Source organism: Aulonocara stuartgranti (assembly GCF_965226115.1).
Source record: "Aulonocara stuartgranti genome assembly, chromosome: 4".
Classification (NCBI taxonomy): domain Eukaryota; kingdom Metazoa; phylum Chordata; class Actinopteri; order Cichliformes; family Cichlidae; genus Aulonocara; species Aulonocara stuartgranti.
The window spans coordinates 8921557-8939333 of record NC_138942.1 but is presented as its reverse complement, the minus strand read 5'-3'; the positions used below and the strand labels follow the sequence as shown (position 1 = coordinate 8939333).

At 39.7% G+C, this 17777-nt stretch overlaps 2 protein-coding genes across 3 annotated transcripts; one reads left to right on the top strand and one right to left on the bottom strand.

Annotated features, from left to right (window-relative positions):
* Window positions 1-137: 137 nt before the first annotated feature.
* Window positions 138-7278, bottom strand: moto (minamoto). 2 transcript variants are annotated; one of them, XM_082529985.1, is made up of 9 exons: window positions 7172-7278; window positions 6723-6845; window positions 6320-6422; window positions 4861-5033; window positions 4647-4751; window positions 3008-4490; window positions 2393-2527; window positions 1286-1463; window positions 138-1212 (listed from the first exon to the last, which is right to left on the bottom strand). In XM_082529985.1, the coding sequence occupies exons 3-9, from the start codon at window positions 6380-6382 to the stop codon at window positions 1022-1024; spliced, it is 2328 nt and encodes a 775-aa protein (XP_082386111.1). In that variant the 5' UTR covers window positions 6383-6422; window positions 6723-6845; window positions 7172-7278; the 3' UTR covers window positions 138-1021. The 2 variants fall into 2 exon arrangements, with proteins under 2 accessions (XP_082386111.1, XP_082386110.1); XM_082529984.1 differs by lacking the exon at window positions 7172-7278 and having other exon boundaries at window positions 6723-6941.
* Window positions 7279-8131: 853 nt separating this feature from the next.
* Window positions 8132-10739, top strand: LOC309705144 (frizzled-2-like). Its single transcript, XM_082530762.1, has one exon. It carries the CDS (start codon window positions 8330-8332, stop codon window positions 9965-9967), a length of 1638 nt encoding a protein of 545 aa, XP_082386888.1. The 5' UTR covers window positions 8132-8329; the 3' UTR covers window positions 9968-10739.
* Window positions 10740-17777: the final 7038 nt, after the last annotated feature.

The window sequence follows — 17777 nt, the reverse complement described above, 5'->3', positions numbered from 1 at the left end:
GGAATAGAACAACACTGCTCATTCACAAAGCACACGAGGGAAGAAATGACACAATATGTATTTCCTGAGAATTCTTTGTAATGCCTCAATGTTTTGGTCCCTTGATGACAAACTGTCAATTCACTGATGTTTTTTAATTGATTAATGCATTCAATTTTTTAGATGCTACACTTTAAAGCTTGACCATATTTTCGCTTAAGACTACATTTCACATAACAGAATTATGATTACAGTTAATAACAAATAATTAAAGTGTTAAATACTAAATGGAACATTTATCCAAAACTATTGACACTGATATGCAGCAAGTATTTGAACATTTCAGTGTTTTCAGAGTTTAACATCCCACCGATATGTCTGTTAATACCATGTTTCTAGCTGGAAGTGTGATTAAAACTTAAAATCTATATTTTTTATTAGAAATTTACATTAGTGGCACCAAATTGCAGATAAAAACTTTTCCCATTGTAGAATTTTAAAGTTAAATATGAAAAACTGAAGCTGTTGAAATCAGTTGGAATATTTCAGAAAGCATTTTAATAATTAGCATGTTCATTTTAAGCTACTGCCCTTGAGAATCAATTATTGCTTGGGAATACCCAGAACTGAGGTTCCATTACATTCCAATAAATAAGTAAAACAATGAAGATTGACTGAAATCTTCTACATAAATAGTGCCTTTAAATACAACAGTGATGGTGCAAGATTTGTGTTGATTGCGTCTGACACTAATTGAATGAAATTAAGTTAAGATGCAGCAGGATAAAATATTTCATGCAATTCCTACACAACGAAAGAAGCTCTCTGAAACCAAATGATGAAGTCATCGCACTTTTAAATTGCTCATCTCATACTCTGCAGTGATCTTTGTGTTGCAGATAAAATGTGGTTTTGACTTTCAGTTAGGTAATACTACAATAACCTTTGTTTCATTGACCCTGCTAGCTATAGAACACTTAAAAGCAGGGCAATGTGGAGTGACTTTAATTTTATCTTCAACTCATACTTGTCGCTTGCTAAATTATAACCTAAAAGAGTATCTTTCAAATGAAGAAGGGCACTTCTCCTTGTTTGCGTCTTCCTTGATAATATGATGATCCTGGATGATGATGGGTTTTGGCAGTGTGATCTGGAGGGCACACCACAGAGCTGTGCAGAGCTTCCTAGTGGTAGCAGCTAGGTCCTTCAGAGCCACGACCACCAACAAGGTGTCTGTGAAAAAGAACACATTAGGACATGCAACATGGAACATGCATACAACATTGTCTACCACTACGTGGATTACCTCGGTCCTTTGTGAAATTAGGTCTCTGCCACTGGTGCTTGGTCATGTTCACAGCCTCCTCCTTACATCTTGCCTGTGTGACACAAATGGCCATATGATTCTTTTTCAGGGCTGTGTGGATGTTTGCTGGAAGGGGAACACCACATAGACACTCCATTTTCTCCAGAAGACTTGCCACCTGTAACACATCACAAAAAGATCAATTAAAAAAATAATAATAAAAGACCAATCCCAAGGAATGATGACATATCATGCATGAAAATAATACAAAATGTAAAAAAAAAAAAAAAAATATTGAAGTTGACTAGGTTTACAGTTAAAATGTCCAAAGGTCTTAAAACATTTCATTTCTTTTAATTTTGCTCTGACTATAGGCAATAGGTGAAAATACAATATATAGATAGATATGCATGTATATGATATGCATATTTAGACATAAAAACAGGCTGTTAGTAAAGTGTCTAAAGACACAATTTAAAATTGGTTATTTCCTAAGTTGTCTGCTCTATGTGGAAAGCCCCAGAGTTAGGGGGCTTTTTATCCTTGAATGATTCATAGATTAATGCTATAAGGCTTAACAAAACAAAATATTCCTCTAAAGAAATGATCATGTTAAAGCACTGGATTGGAAAGCATGTGTAAATGACTACTTTAATAGGCATTCATAAACCCAGGAGAAATACTGCTGAAAACCACTTTTTAAAAAAATTACAAGACAGTCTGGCTGCTTGGAAGAAAAACAAAAGAAATTGGTGGCTCAAGACTTTTGTATACTACTATAAGTTAGGTCATGTTAGTGTATTTGCCACTTATGGGGTTTTTGTTTGTTTGTGTAGTCTGAGCAATTGACACACTCCACAAAAAATGACCAAGGCCACAATTTAAACCCATCTATTATAAATACAATGTAAGGAAACAATTAAGATTAACTGTTTGCCTTACTGGGGCAGTATTTTATATGCATGTATGATTTTTAATTAGTGCCCCTGCTTAAAAAAAAAAAAAATGTAGGAACTGAGTTGCCTGTAACTGTTAACAACTGGTAACTGCTGTGATAAAATTCCCTTGTAGGTGACAGTATATAAGCATTAAATTCAGGGCTCTCACCTTTGCTTGTTCTTTTATCTGATTAACAATGAGGTGGTCAACTCTTGTGGGATTTGGTGGAGTTTTGGGCAGGTTACTGTTGGTCACTGCTGGACTTCTTTTCTCAAGAAATGTTTTTGTAAGGATGACTTCTGTCTAAAATAGAAAATATACAAGAATATGACAACCTTAAAAATTTTTAAAGGGTAGAATTTTTTTTTTTATAAATACCAACAAAATATTTTTGTACATCATAAGCTGCAAACAGATTTTTCTCAAGCTGATGCTAAATATTAGCAATAGAGAGATTCGGTTGTTTTATTGTACTTTTTATATTTTATATTTATTATTGCATTTTGCACCAAGGGAGTGGCACTCCAATTTCGTTGTACCTTGTACAATGACAATAAAGGCTATTCTATTCTATTCTGGACCCAAGCTGACTAAAAATACATTTACTAGTATAATTCAGTTGTATTGCACACACAAAAGCTGTATTTGTATCATGTTTCATCAGCTGAGCAAATGACCTCATTAACTTAATTTCTATAAAATAAACTTTTTTTATAACTTTAGATTGAAGAGGGCTTCTACTCCTAATATCCTCTAACACAAAATCAGGACTTGATGGCATACCCTTTTTCTCTCCTTCTCCAAACACCTCCACTGCTCATAACACTCATCCAGGTAGAAGTAAAGCTGAATCACTGGTCCTCCATGATTCCTTAACACTGAAGTTGTCATTGCTGAGGCCATTCCATGATAAGTACTGTCCCTTCTGTGGGTCCTCATGTCGCTGAGGTAGGAGTTGAAAGCTGCAGATTCATTAAGTGGAATCACATCATCTGCTTCCATGCCAGGAACACTACTTGCATAAGGCTGTGTGGATCTAGAGCTGAAGTTGGATTTGACAGGGATCCCCGAGTACCTCCTGGGGTCATTTACAGGATACATTAAGGGCATGAACTGCTGTACATTCCCTGCACTGACCATGCCGTTTTCACCATCAAATCTTTTATACTGCACAGTCTCCTGGAAGTCAAAGTATGGGTTTTGTGAAAGGAGCTGTGCTTCCCCCTCTCTCATGAAAGTGTTGAACTGGGGCCTCCTAGCAAAGCCCTCTCTTAGAAATCCATTTGCTTGCATTTTGCTTTTTTCTTTCTGAACCTGAGATTTTGTCTTATTCTGCAGCTGATGTTTTGAATACTGGTTTGTAGTTACATTTATGTTCTCTCTATGCACCATCTTTTTGGGGTATTGATTTGGGGGATTTAACAGTGTAGGGAATTGCTTTGGCTGTTGGACATACTCTGTGCTTTGAGGGTAGAAATTGGGTAGATCTTGAAAGCCATCCTTTTTGAATGTTTGTTTCTTCACTCTGTTTCTTTCTCTTTGCACTGTCCCCAATTCCCCCATCAGCTGTTTTGGAATCTGATTTCCAGGAGAATTCTGTCTTGACATTGTAGGACTGGTTATTTTCCATTGTTCAGCCACGTTGTCTTCATGGTCCATGCCCACTATCTGCTTATGCATGTTTCCCAGGTCTCCACAATACACACCATCATTCCCATGTGTCATTAATGACTGAAAGCTGCTGACCAGATGGTTAATGTGTTCTGGTACATACTGCCCATTACCATTTGGCTTTATGCTGTTCTGGATGTAGTCATCTTCATAGAAAGATTCAAAACAGGGTGTGTTGTTTTCACTTTGAGGTCTAAAAATGTCACTGATGTCAGGAAAATTATTAAAAGCCTGACCATTGACTCCTTTATTATAAGATGGCATGTTGACATGTTTGTTCTGCTGCATCTGTGATGTATAGCTGCTTCCAGCATTTGGTACTGGTAGACCTGGTGGCAGCTTTTGGGGATGGGGTAGGTAGCTCTCTCCATTAAAAAGCCACTGTCGATTAGAAACAAGGCCATTCGACTGTTGCATTAGCTCACCAACATCTTTGTCTCCTGACCGATGCTGTGCTTTACTGAAACTTTCCTGAGATACATAGTTTGGAGTAAAGGAAGGGTTATGCTGCAGTTTTGCCTCAGATTCTAAATACTGTAGCAGTTCTTCACTCAATGTCTTTGGAGACCAGATGGGATTGCATGTAGGTAGGGTCCTAAAAGAGGAATTGAGGAATTCCTTTAGTGACAGTAATCACAAACTATTTTAAGCAGGTAAAACTTTCACATATCTTATTCTGTTGATTATTACGTTTTACAATGCACACTGTAGCATGAAGTAAACTACTACATGCATCACAATAATGACATACCCTTCACTGTAGAAGCTATCCTGTGAATCTGCATCATCCAAAATATTTGACACTAGACCCTGTAGATCACTCTCACCACCATAATCAGCATTTTCAGGGGGTTTCCTTAAAGTAACAGAAAATAAATTCTTAGGAAATAACAAATAGCCGTTTTGATTGAACAAGCATTGCTGCATAGCAATGAAACTGCTTACAACTTCATTTAGGTGAATACCTGCTTTTAATGCTGGGCTGGGCACATCTAATGAGTTCATAAGGATCATCCTGAGTAGAATAAGACCAGGGCATATAGGATGCAGTGTCCTGTTCCTGCTGTGACGCACTGGGGATGGAAATGAAGGGTATTGCTACCGTACTGCCATTTCCACCTCCCGCATTAACACCCACCTGAAATAAAGAAAATCCAATCTCATATAAGGCAAACTAATGCAAATTACAACACTTAAGCTAAAACTTTCACAGACAATTTTAACTCTGTAAAAATACGGAATTGAAATTATTTCAAATAATTACATTTGAAATGATAATGTTAATTTATTTGCCAGTTTTTGAACTAAAATATATTGGCAAAAGCCTAGCAGCTTTTTCAGTGGGTGTTGGAGTGAGAGGGTCGCCTCTCGTTTCCAATCCTGTTCTTGAGTTTCATCAACAGGATCTCAAAGCATAGCCAGGCAGGGGGGGCGGCGGCGGCGGCGGCGGCGGCGGCAGGGGGGGGGGTGTCACTCACTTTGGGAATCTCATACTATACCACAGAGGATTTTTGCAAGGTCAAAGCGTGACCTCCCGCATACACTGGAGCAGTTTGCAGCCAAGCATGAAATGGCTGCAATGAGAATCACCACCTCCAAATCTGAGGCCATGGTTCTCTGCTGGAAAACGGTGGTATGCTCCCTCTGTGTTGGGGGAGAGAGACTGCCTTAAGCAAGGTTCAAGAAGCAAGTATCTCGGGATCTTATCCACAAGTGATGGGAAGACAGAGTGCAAGTTGGACCAGCAGTGTGGCATTAGCAGTACTGGACTGCCTAATGAACAAAGAGCTTTTGATTTACCAATCTATCAATATCCCAACCTTCACCTAGGATCAGGTAATCTGGATATTGACCAAAAAAGTGAGGTCATGAATACAAACAGAAGAAATTAGTTTCTTCCATATGGTGGCTGGGCTCAGACTTAAAAGACAAGTTAAGAAGCTCAGACGTCCAAAGGAATTCCTGGAGTAGATCCCCTGCTCCTGCATGTCAAAAGGACCCAGTTAAGGTGGTTGGGATGTGTAACAGAAGGTTTACAAGTACATCCAACTGGGAAGAAACCCCAGGGTAGACCTATTTATTTGACAATTTTAAAACATCTCTATGCGATACAAGGAACTTAAAAAAGAAAGAAAGAAAAACTTCCAAGAATTGCAAGCACAACTTTAGAGATCATAATTAAAACATTGTTTCATTCCTTAGTGTGGTTCTAATCTGAACTAAAAAAAAAAAAAAAACAAAAAAAAACCTTTGGGATGAACTGCATTTTTTCCTTTGTCCCATAACCCAAGTTAACCAATATGGTTAACTATGGAGGGGGAAAAATGATCATCAGTGAGTTGGCCTATCATAAACTCTTAAGAAATGGAGATATTTCAAATATGCAAAGTACCTTAGCCTAAATTACTGTTTATTCCTGCGTACCTGACGTTGATAGCTGTGGAAGAGTGAATTTGCAAATGCGCTCTGACGTCCATCAAACGCCATTCTGAACTCCCCTTTGGTTCTTCAGTACTCGGTTACAGCTCTGGCAATGTACAAAGAACGAAACATTTTTATAAAGATTTGCATAGTAAATTAAGACATTTGACAGATATGGAAAATACATTAGCAAACTACTTTTTCGGGAAAAGGCAACTTTTCAGCTAGCCAACTTAGCAAACTTAACTAGCCGTTTATGTAACTGGACAAGCTAGCAAACTTTGATGATGACTTTGCTAATTTAACCCGTAGCTTTAGCCTAACGCTTTTACCAGTAAATTTTTTCTAATTTTATTTTATTTTTTAACTTTTTGGTCAGCAAAATGTACCGTTTAAAGTTACCTACCCGCATTTAGTCAAACAAGGCGAACTTAAGGAGTTTCAACAGTTTTCTCGACAATCATCGCCTTAATCCCTCTCGTGCCGTCCTCAAGTCCACCCAGGAGATGTTCGATGTTGCCCTCGCGACCTGAAAGCACATTGGCTGAGGCTGAGGGATTATACTTTTACTCCAATTAACATCAAGCAGAAAACAAAGGGGCATAGCAACATGTAGCGGCATCCCCTCCCCCATAATTTATACCATGGTGTGGCATGGCAGGTGCTAACATAAAAAACACCTTACACAGAAACTGTGTATAAAGGCTATATAGGCTATGTTAAGCAGAACATGTAAATACTATCTTTATTATAATAATCATTTCTTCTAATATAAGTGGTAGTAGTCAGTTTTAGGTCTGCAGTTTGTTCATTAAATTAATTTTAAAATGAAGATATTATGATCTTAGTACATACAAACAAACTGAGTTACTGATGGACACTTGAAAGTGACACGAAACCCTTCTCCTATCTACATTTTAGTTTAAGGGGCGCTTGTAAAGTCTATTCTACCACACCACTCCAGCTGTGGAGTTAATTTCAAAGAGTCTCAAAATGCAACCAGTAGACAAGAAAGTGTTCCTTCAAAATAAGAGCATGCGCATTCTAGTGGGCCTAAACGGAACAGAACCGATTTTGGTCGACAAAAGAACCCCCAAATTTGTAATCCATGGGTGCAGGTTGTTCAGGTCAGATATTGAACCCTCTTAATCCATGCAAGAATGTGGGTCCGAGATAAAAATAAAAAAATAAAAAAACACTATAATTTAGAATAAAAAGAACATTGTTAAAGTATTGTTAAAGTTGTTGAAGTAAAAGTACCCATCATGAAGTTCTTATTTTCTGCAAGGTTGTTGTTGATTTTCTGTCTTAATTGTGTATAACAATAAGCGATAACAATAAAGAAAATTAAAATGAACTTAAAATAAGACTCAGATTGTGCAAAAGAGCATATTACACATATCCCATAAATCATAGACACAGACAACAATGGGAATGTAGAATAACAAATAAGCCTGATAGAGAATCAGCCCTGCTGCCTCCACAGTGAAGAATGGAGTAGGTGAAATGGATTGTCCATGATAATAATACATGTGTTCAGTCACCCCCTGTCACTTCCTGACTCAAATGTCTCCAGAGTCTCTGGCTCTGATGCCGCAGATGCCATTGAAACTGCATAGATTGTCTGCCTTCAACCTTCAACCAAAGCTACGATTATGATTATGATGCTGATTGTTACTGATGATGGTGTTGGTGCGGGTGTTAGGCATTAAAGCAAAAATATCTGAGACTCGAGTATTTTCCTTCAAAATCATATTGGGATTTTATTTTGAAAGATTGTACCGGATGTTGTGGCGTATTTCTCACTAACGCTGGCCCGAAGGGAATTTGAGTATTTAGAAGAGAAAAAAGTCAGCCAGCAGTGTTTAAGCAGAGACTAAGCAACAAAGAGAGGAGCAACTTTGCCCCCCTATAGAGACTTACTGTTACTGGAGAACTGATAATACGAAGGAGCTCACTAGATAAATTTACAGCGACTTTATCAGGCTGTAGTTGATACTTAAACTTGGGAAGATGCGTTTTTGCAAAACTTTTTTTTTTGCGGTCCTGCTGCCCCTGCTGATATCAGCACAGTATCAAGGCGACAACGGAATAGTTGTCCCGGAACATGGATTTTGTCAGCCGATTTCGATACCTCTGTGCACGGACATTGCTTATAACCAAACCATCATGCCCAATTTAGTGGGTCATTCCAACCAGGAGGACGCAGGGCTCGAAGTGCACCAGTTTTACCCGCTCGTGAAGGTACAGTGCTCGCCAGAGTTGAAATTCTTCCTGTGTTCCATGTATGCGCCTGTTTGTACAGTTTTGGAAAAGGCCATTCCTCCATGCAGATCGATTTGTGAGAGGGCCAAGCAGGGCTGCGAGGCTCTTATGAACAAGTTTGGCTTTCAGTGGCCGGACCGATTGCGCTGCGAAAACTTCCCTGTGCTGGGAGATGGACAAATCTGCGTGGGCCAAAATGACTCCTCCACTGCCACCGTCCCTCCGGTTATATCTGTTCCAGGAACGTCGGATGTCTCCATAATCCCCCCACGTGGAAGGCCATTCCATTGCCCGTCTGTTCTTAAAGTTCCCCCATATTTGAATTATAAATTTTTAGAAGAGAAGGACTGTGCCGCTCCCTGTGAGTCATCTAGGAGCGGTGGGAAAATGTTTTTCAGTGATAAAGAAATTCATTTCTCGCGCATATGGATTCTAGTTTGGTCTGTGCTTTGTTGTGCATCTACGTTATTCACAGTAACCACTTATTTAGTTGACATGCAACGCTTCAGATACCCAGAGCGGCCCATCATCTTCTTGTCTGGCTGTTACACTATGGTCTCCATTGCCTACATAGCAGGCTTCTTCCTCGGTGATAGGGTGGCGTGCAATGACAGCTTCACCCCTGATGGCTATAAGACCATAGTCCAAGGCACCAAAAAAGAAGGCTGTACTATCCTCTTCATGATGCTCTATTTCTTCAGCATGGCCAGCTCCATATGGTGGGTCATTCTATCGCTCACCTGGTTCCTGGCTGCAGGTATGAAATGGGGCCACGAGGCCATTGAAGCTAACTCTCAGTATTTTCACCTGGCAGCCTGGGCAGTGCCAGCTGTCAAGACCATTAGCATCCTGGCCATTGGGCAGATTGAAGGTGATGTGCTCAGCGGAGTCTGCTTTGTGAGTCTCAGCAACCTGGATCCTCTGCGGGGCTTTGTTTTGGCCCCTCTCTTCATTTATCTTTTCATCGGCACCTCTTTCTTGCTGGCTGGCTTTGTGTCACTGTTCAGAATCCGCACCATCATGAAACACGATGGCACCAAGACGGAGAAGCTGGAGCGATTAATGGTACGGATCGGGGTGTTCAGCGTGCTCTACACGGTACCTGCCACCATTGTTATTGCATGCTTCTTCTATGAGCAGGCCTTTCGGCCCCACTGGGAGCACAGCTGGGTCAGCCACAACTGCAGGAGCCTGGCCATTCCCTGCCCTATGCATCCTGGACCCCACATGACACCAGACTTCACCGTCTTCATGATCAAATATCTGATGACTCTGATAGTGGGCATCACCTCTGGTTTCTGGATCTGGTCTGGAAAGACTCTGAACTCCTGGCATAAGTTTTACACAAGGCTGACAAATGGCAAACACGGAGAGACCACTGTGTAGAGTGAAAGCACATGAGTGTTGCTGGGATTATTATTTGTTTTATTATCTATACCTCATGTCATAGGTAAGTAGCACAGTGAGTAGCTGTAGCATTTGTGTTTGCCTCAGCTTTCTAGTCCCACTTGCATGCCAAACTGAGGGTTGGATTTTGAGAAAAACACAAGCTGGATAAACACAGACTGAACCTGACTGTGTGAACAAATAACAATCATGGCTATGGATGCCATGTGCTGATTGCTCTCCTCACCTTCTCTGGTTCCTTTCTTAAAGCCTCCATAAACTCTGGGGAGTGATGATCCAGCAGACAATAGAACACAGACTGAATGACTGATTTGAATTTTTTTGAACTCTTGCAAAAACATTTCATGTACAGTTTTACAAAATTGTAAATAGTATTTGTAAAAACACAACATTATATTATTGTATTTAAAAAGTAAATACTTTACCTTATCTGCTAGTGTACTCAAACTAAGTAATTTTGCACTGTATGAATGCCACAAGCCCAGACAAAGACATGCCTGTTTTTTGTTCTTTTTGCGTTTTCTTTTCTGTTAATTTGTGATTATAGATTAGAACATTGTGTTGTTATCCTTAATTTACGGAAAACATGTGCAGAGTCTCTGCAGAATTTACAGATATCAACTCATGACTATGAATTTTGAACTTGTGGTTAGACAGGAACATCATGCTTTGTGTGAGGTTTTTTTTCTCATCTTTCTGCTCTTATATGTGTTCAGTATTGTTTTAACAATTAAACCCTGTTGTTAACGTGTGATTTTCTTTAATTCAAGCACAGCCACATTGTTTTCTCAAGGGGTGAGGGTTGTATCACACCTGAACATCTGTTGCCTCAGACTGACGGGCAACAGTTAAAGTGATTATTGAACACAGAATTATCCCCCAGGGAAATACAAGGAATCCACGTACGTTGAGCCTGTCAGTATAAACACAATTCGCCTGTTAATCACTTACTCTGTCAGTAAATTGTAAAATATTGAACATCTGGGGAGGGGGGGGGTTGTGCCTAAGCAACTAATGCCACCATGTAAGAATGCAGCAGGGAACATCTTCACACATGTACATTAACATTGCGTTCGAGTGCTGAACAACAACAAGAAACTTTTTTTTCTTGCCTGTTGTGTAAACTAATGGGAATCTTCTGGCAAGCCAAGCCTGTGCTGTTGCATAGGTGTGAAAATGTTCCCGCTTGTGCGGTCGGTGAAGGCGGAAGAAAAATATTCATTTGCTGTTGTTACTTCTCTGGACTCTCTGTGTATTGTAGCAAGTTGGAATCCCCCAAGCTGCTTATGGCTGAAACTCAATCGTCTCTGCAGTGATGTCATGAAGTAGATGGATGTGTAAGAGAAAGCTGATCCCTGTGCCTCAGAGCAGAAGCTCTTGGCTAGAGGCATGCATATAGTGTATGCATATAGTATATACTGTTAGTGAGTGAGTGAGTTAGTCTGCACCTCTCTGGATAATATTCTAATTTGAGTTACCTTTTCGACTTATATCACGACCAATGGGTTGTTATATTTATTTGATGTTTGTCTTTTTTATATCCTCACCAAGGGTTTAATAAAGACGGGTTGTAATAACAGATGGGTAAGAGTGATTAAAGGTAAGAACAGAGACTCTAAGGGGGGAAAACCATAAATCTACCTGCCTCCTCTATTCTGCCCTTTTACACCCTCTATGTCTCCACCCTCCCTGCCTCTCTCCGCTCAGATGAATGGGGGGAATGTGAGTGAGTCAGTGGAGCAGTGCTGGGCCTTTGCCTAGTGACAGACAGTCTCCTGTGCTGCTCACTTCAAAGTGCCGCTGAAACCTGACAAGCTTCATGTAAACAGTACTGGCTGGCCCGAAGGCCCACTTCCTGCGCTATACTCAGCTTAATGGCTGGCTTGTTTGGCTTTGCACTGAAGCAGAGAAACGAATGAAGTGTGAGAGAATGAAGAGAGGCGGTATGTGGGTGGGGTCCCAGTGGTGAAGAGAGTGAGATTGTTTTAGGATTTAGGGGAGGAGGGATTTGGAGAGCCTGATGGAAAATTCAGAATTATTTGCTTTTGTCTTGCAGAGAGAGAAAAAAAAAACAAAGAGAGAAAGAAAATGAGAATCCAAATGAGGAGAGACATAATTGTGATTTGGCAAATATTCTGAGAACAAAAACCTTTGATCGCAAACCATCAAAACTAAATAGAATCAGATGCTGCTCCTAGTAACTTGTCCCACAAAAATAAATTGTAAAATATACTCTGTGAGTAAGTCTTTAATGTTTTCTATGCCCAGTGACCTATCTGGGGTAGTTCAATACAGATTCTACTTGGTGAACTTCACAATCTCTATCCATGGAGAGAACAGTTTAAAAATGTGAAGCATTAGTTGGAGTTTTATGCCTAAAACTTTAACTTTATGCATAAAACTGTTAATATTATCTACGCAAGCGCTGGTAACTATCCAGAGTAAATTCGGCTCTTTAATGTTGTTTCCACGTTTCTCGGAAGCTGCAGTCTCATGTTGTTGGTCTCTGATCTTAAATCTTGCATGCAGTTGGTTCCAGCTTGCTTGGGGGCAAGAAGGGACAAGTCAAGGATCATGAAGACAGGAAGAATGTTTCTAGAGTTGATATTATGGTGTCGCTCCTATTAGACGAAGGTCTAGGCATGTCGGAAAAGGATCGTGTTGTTAGTCAGTGTTCTCACAGGTTCTGTAGATCCATCTTTTGAGCATGCTCTAATGTACTATGAACATTTTCTTAGCTTGTAACTTTTTATCCAGCCTGTGAAAGTGCTTCAACCAGACAAAGGACTAAGAAAAAGAGGAAAATGGTTAGAAAAAAAGGAAAGGAAGAAAAAGGGATCCAGACATGTAGTAAGCCTGTTTCTAATCAAATCTTGGCACAAAATCAAGAAGGAACCCATGCTCAGAAGGCTGGATTAGTTGCAGTCATACATTATCCTAACCATAGGAGAGTAGCTGAGGTTTTCCAGAGCACATACTCTATCTATTTGTCTTATATTGCCTTGAAGTCTCAAGAGGACATGCCATATGTTCTTTCTCCTCATGCCATTTGCTTTCAGAGTGGAATCAAGTGTAACAAATTGGCAGAAATATGATGGTTTAAATGTGTATTTCAGCTTCTGACTTTGATTCAGGGCTTCCAGCCATAAAGGGTCACCGTAAAGAGGTGTCTTTCTTTTGGTCGTCATTAAAATCATTTTCTAATTGCTGACTTTTTTCCCCCTCATTGTTACCTCACAAGCCATGATATTTGAAGAACTACATTACTTAGTACAAATAACTTTGCTGATTTAAAAAAAAGTAATTTAAAATATCCATTTACTTTAATATTAATATGGTTATTACACCACCCACAACCATGGATTGAAAAGTGAAAGGCTGTGGCACCCACGATGTGGGACGGAGAGATTTTGCCGGTCTTTCCTCCCTACTGCTGTTAGACTCTACAACATGGTCTCTGCAGAGGACCACACACAAAAATCTCATACACATTTGTAACTCTCACCCTGTTTCCTGGATGTGCAATTTTCCCTATGTAACAAAGTATTTTATTCTATTTGTATAGTACTTATCCTACTGTATATAGTGTTCTTTCTATTTTGTATAGTATGTTATTCTGTTTATCTTATTCTATTATATTATTTTTCTCTTAATTTTTTACTGCTCTTGTACTTCTGCCGTGACCAAAAATTTCCCATGTGTGGAACTAATAAAGGTTTCTTTTATCTCATCAGTGAAAGGAGATGATAATGGGGTCTGTAGGCATACATCATTTCTAACAAGATGTCCAGCTCTTCTTATTAGCGATCACTACACTTTGTTGGTTTCCAAATCGCATTGATTTGGTGAACACAGTTAAAACTAGAAAGTGTACCCGCCTTTACTTTCTCGTTGGCTGATTTTTATTGACATGTATCTATGTGCTATTGTATGCTCATAAGCGCACAGACAATGCAAAGGTGGCTTTGACAAGAATTCAAACATAAACTGTTGACACTGACACTGGGATGTTGGGGGAGTTTATTTAGTCCCCTGCCTTCAAGGACAAGGGTGCAGAATCAGTGTAGAAAGTAGGGGAGTGGCTCAGAGCCTTTCCAGCTGCCGAGCAGAGAGGTGCCGACAGCTGCATGACTGATATTTTGGGAGCCTGCAGTAGGCCTGGGATAATAATGGTCTTGATTGGGAGGAGTGTGTTTGAAGTAAAAGGATTGGTTAATGTGCATCTAGACACCACACTGTGTACACAACTATGTCTCTCTCATAAACTGTCAGAATGATGGTACAAGTAGCAAATGATAACACACACAGTGTTAGGGACTAAAGCACAAGTTTTTCTGCTACTGTGTTGTGTTTTTTTTCCCACAGCTGAACATATTTATTTTTGTAAAGTTGCAAATTTCAATGTTATGGAGACTATGAATGTACTCACAATGTATGCACACGATAAAGCCCAAAAATATAAATTTGTGTTACAAAACTTGTGGTCCTGTCGCCAGGCAGACAGCTTTACACAGATATAGACAGGGCCCACACCACTTAGAGCTTTAAAAACCAACAATAAAATCTGAACATCAAATCTAAAACTAACAGGTAACTACTGAAATCGTGCAAAGGACTGGTGTAATGTGGTCGCTCCTTTTGTGTTAAAAGCCGTTGGAGCATCATTCAGAGTTGACTGCAGTCTGTGTATGGTATGGTAACTGATGCCTGAGTAAAGTGCGTTGCAGTAATCAATTCTAGAAGAAATAAGATCACAAGTGACCTTCTTTAAATAGGACTGCAACAGGAATGGTACAATTTTTGATTTCTGTCAAAACTGAATGAAACAGGACATCATGATATGTCATCATCAACATCATATCTTCAAATTGCAAGCCTCTTTGCAAATATTTTCGAGACATTGACCAGAGCTATGGGAGGAAGGTGCAGTTATGATTGTTTCATTTTTTTTAGTCATTCAGCTTAAGGAAGTTTTTAGACGTCCAGATTCTAACTTCTTCTACACAAGACCTAATGTATAAGTTATCAATAGTACCAGGTTGAAACATAGAGTTGTGGATTGTTTGCATAGCAATGAAAATCTATACTGTGTTTCTGAAGCATTCGTCCAACCAGAAGTATGTAGGTTGTTTAAAAAATGGAGGATCAAAGACAGATCCCTGGGGGACTCTGTAAGAAAATAGTGCATCAAAAGAAGAGGCATCACTGATCCTTACGGAGAATGACCTGCTAGAAAGATATGAAATGAACCAATCCAGCGCTAGATCACTGATGCCAACAGTTTTTTCAAATGGCTCACTAACATATTGTGATCTGCAGTATAAAAAGCTCAGATAAAATCTAGCAGAATTAAGACACAACCAGCCCAGAGTCAGATGTGAGCAGCAGATTATTAGAGACCTTGACAAGAGCTGTTATCATGTAAGTGAAGCCCAGACTGAATATATAATATATATAAGATAAAAGTGGCAGTTTGAACCCATCAAGTTTTAAATGATTGAGTCTGGCCCAGAAAGTGTCAAAGGTGCTGATAAAACCAAGTCCAGCGGCAGAAGGAAAACTCTTCATCCAGCTATGCAAGTAAAAGAGGTGACTAAAGAGTTCAGAGCCTCTAGTTATGACAGAAATGGTGCCAGACAAAACACACATCCTTCCCAAGCTTTCTATGGCAGTGGTTAAAGACTCTAGATCATGCTGACAGAGATAATCAAGACAAGAAGTCATTTAATTTAATAGAGCTCAGTCTTTAGAGAGAGGAGAGAGCTCTGGGAGTGGGTATTTTTATGTCACTTCCTTTGCTTCCATGGAGTCAGCCATTTTTTTGGATGCTGCGACAGCCAGCCAAACAGTATTATAGAGACCTCCAGCATGCACTATTGCCTCGTTATTTATTTATTTTTCTATTTTAAAAGCTCTTATCTGTTTCACACACAGATAAATATCAACGTTTCTGTGCTGGAAAGTTCTCTGTGCCTTAAAACCACAAGTGATACACATTTACAGACCGCTTCCCATAGCAGCAGTTCACAGGGTATCACCAAGAAGTGGGTTTAAAAGTAAAAGAGATTAAAGATTCTTCAAATTGATATCCTTCAAATTCATTAGAAGTTGAGCGAGCTCTGCAGTACGGGCCCCTGGAAAAAAATCACTACGACTATCAAACCATGCTGATGTGATGTTATAGCTTTGTTACTCTGAAAAGATGACGTCACTTGAAAAAGTGTGCTTTCAACATCTCTCTGGAACACAGGCTTTTCACTATGTTAGTGTCACAGGACAAGCCTCTAGTCTGACACAGCGCTCACCTATCTTGTTATGAATGTAAAGATGCTGCTAGATACTCTGGAATGAACTTTTAGTGTCAACTCCATACTTACAATTTCACTGTATTAATTATCTTATTTTGGAACTGCTATCCGATCAGTCTTCTCACCTCTTATAGTTTAAGAATAGAGCAATCACAAATATGACTTGTTCTTTTTTGGTATTTAAGCTTCTTTTTGTTCCATGTCTTGCAAAAACACTTGAGGCAGTTTAGTCCTATTCAGCAGGGGGCTACGGTGAGTCTAAAAAGCCACATAATGCAACAGCTGTTGAAGTAATCGCAGCTTTTAATTGACAGGTCAATTAACCCCCTACAGATAATTCACAAGGCAGCAAAATCACTCTTATTGACCCATTAATGAAACATGGCAGCACTCTGAGCACCTGCATCTAAAGATAAACTAAATTTATTGAAGAGAATGAGATGGCAATACTCTAATCTAATCTGTTACTCTCTCATGAGCCTCAGTAGGGCCTCAGGCTTCAATGACGACTTCTTGAGTCGGCTCCTCTCTGGCGAGTGCCGCCCCCCTTATTTTAATGGAGGCCCTCCTAACAACTCTTTCTGAGGAATTTACAGCCTTGGCCGATTCTCACTCCAGCCCAGGGCTGGGAAGGTGGGGTGGAAGTCATGCTGTGGCCTTGTACCAAAAGAGCCAGCAATGGAAATGTAAAGGCAGGGTGGCAGCAGAGCTTGAACATGAATGTTTCTGTGCTACTTAACTCAAAAATCAGCCACACAGGGGTCCACGTGTATTTAATACATCAATGATAGAAAAGAAATACATGAAATAACATCGATGTCCACCTTAAGTCTCCAAGAACTGTAAGGGTAAATGCTAAGATACAAAAAACCAAAAAGATTGCAATTTAGACCCTCTCAAGTATACAGCTTTTGATGCCAGTCAGTCCAATATGTGAAAAGGAAGGGATACTTTTAAACCTTAAAGCACAAAACAAGCATATTTTGAGCCTCACAGCTGAAGTTAATTCTTTCACTGTACATGTGTTCACTATTGTGCTTGTGAATATGTGAGTAAATCTGTGTGAATGAGTGGCTGTTGGAAGGCTCCAGTTCTGTAGGTTCTCTCTGTAATTTCACTCTCTGCTCAGCATAATCACTTCCATGTGGGCCCTCTCCAACAACAGAGTGTTGAAGGGGCCCGTTGCAAAGGTGGGAGTGAAACGCAGACACATATGGGCTCACAAATGTTTTCACACATAAGATTGTCAAGTCCCGTCTCACCGAAGTGTCAGACAGCAGAGAAGATTTGGCCTCCATTTGCTTGAGCGTCGCTGTAGTTATTTGTGGTGTAAGTTGTTCGTATATAAACAGATACAGAAAATAGATATTTTTTTCTTTGACATATAAAACCACAAATGCTGGGTGTCTCAGACCAACTCAGATAAAATCTTAGTATTCCAGTCTTTCAATTTGTGAAATTGCAGGAAGTCATTTGCCAGT

What these genes read in the sequence shown, in the direction of transcription:
- LOC309705144 (XM_082530762.1), top strand. Translation starts at nt 8,330, where the DNA reads ATGCGTTTTTGCAAAACTTTTTTTTTTGCGGTCCTGCTGCCCCTGCTG.
- moto (XM_082529985.1), bottom strand. Translation starts at nt 6,382, where the DNA reads ATGGCGTTTGATGGACGTCAGAGCGCATTTGCAAATTCACTCTTCCAC. An exon ending in CAGCCCAGCATTAAAAGCAG is followed by an intron (nt 4,752 to 4,860) that starts GTATTCACCTAA and finishes TGTTACTTTAAG; the next exon opens with GAAACCCCCTGAAAATGCTG. An exon ending in TGGAGAAGGAGAGAAAAAGG is followed by an intron (nt 2,528 to 3,007) that starts GTATGCCATCAA and finishes TTTCTATTTTAG; the next exon opens with ACAGAAGTCATCCTTACAAA.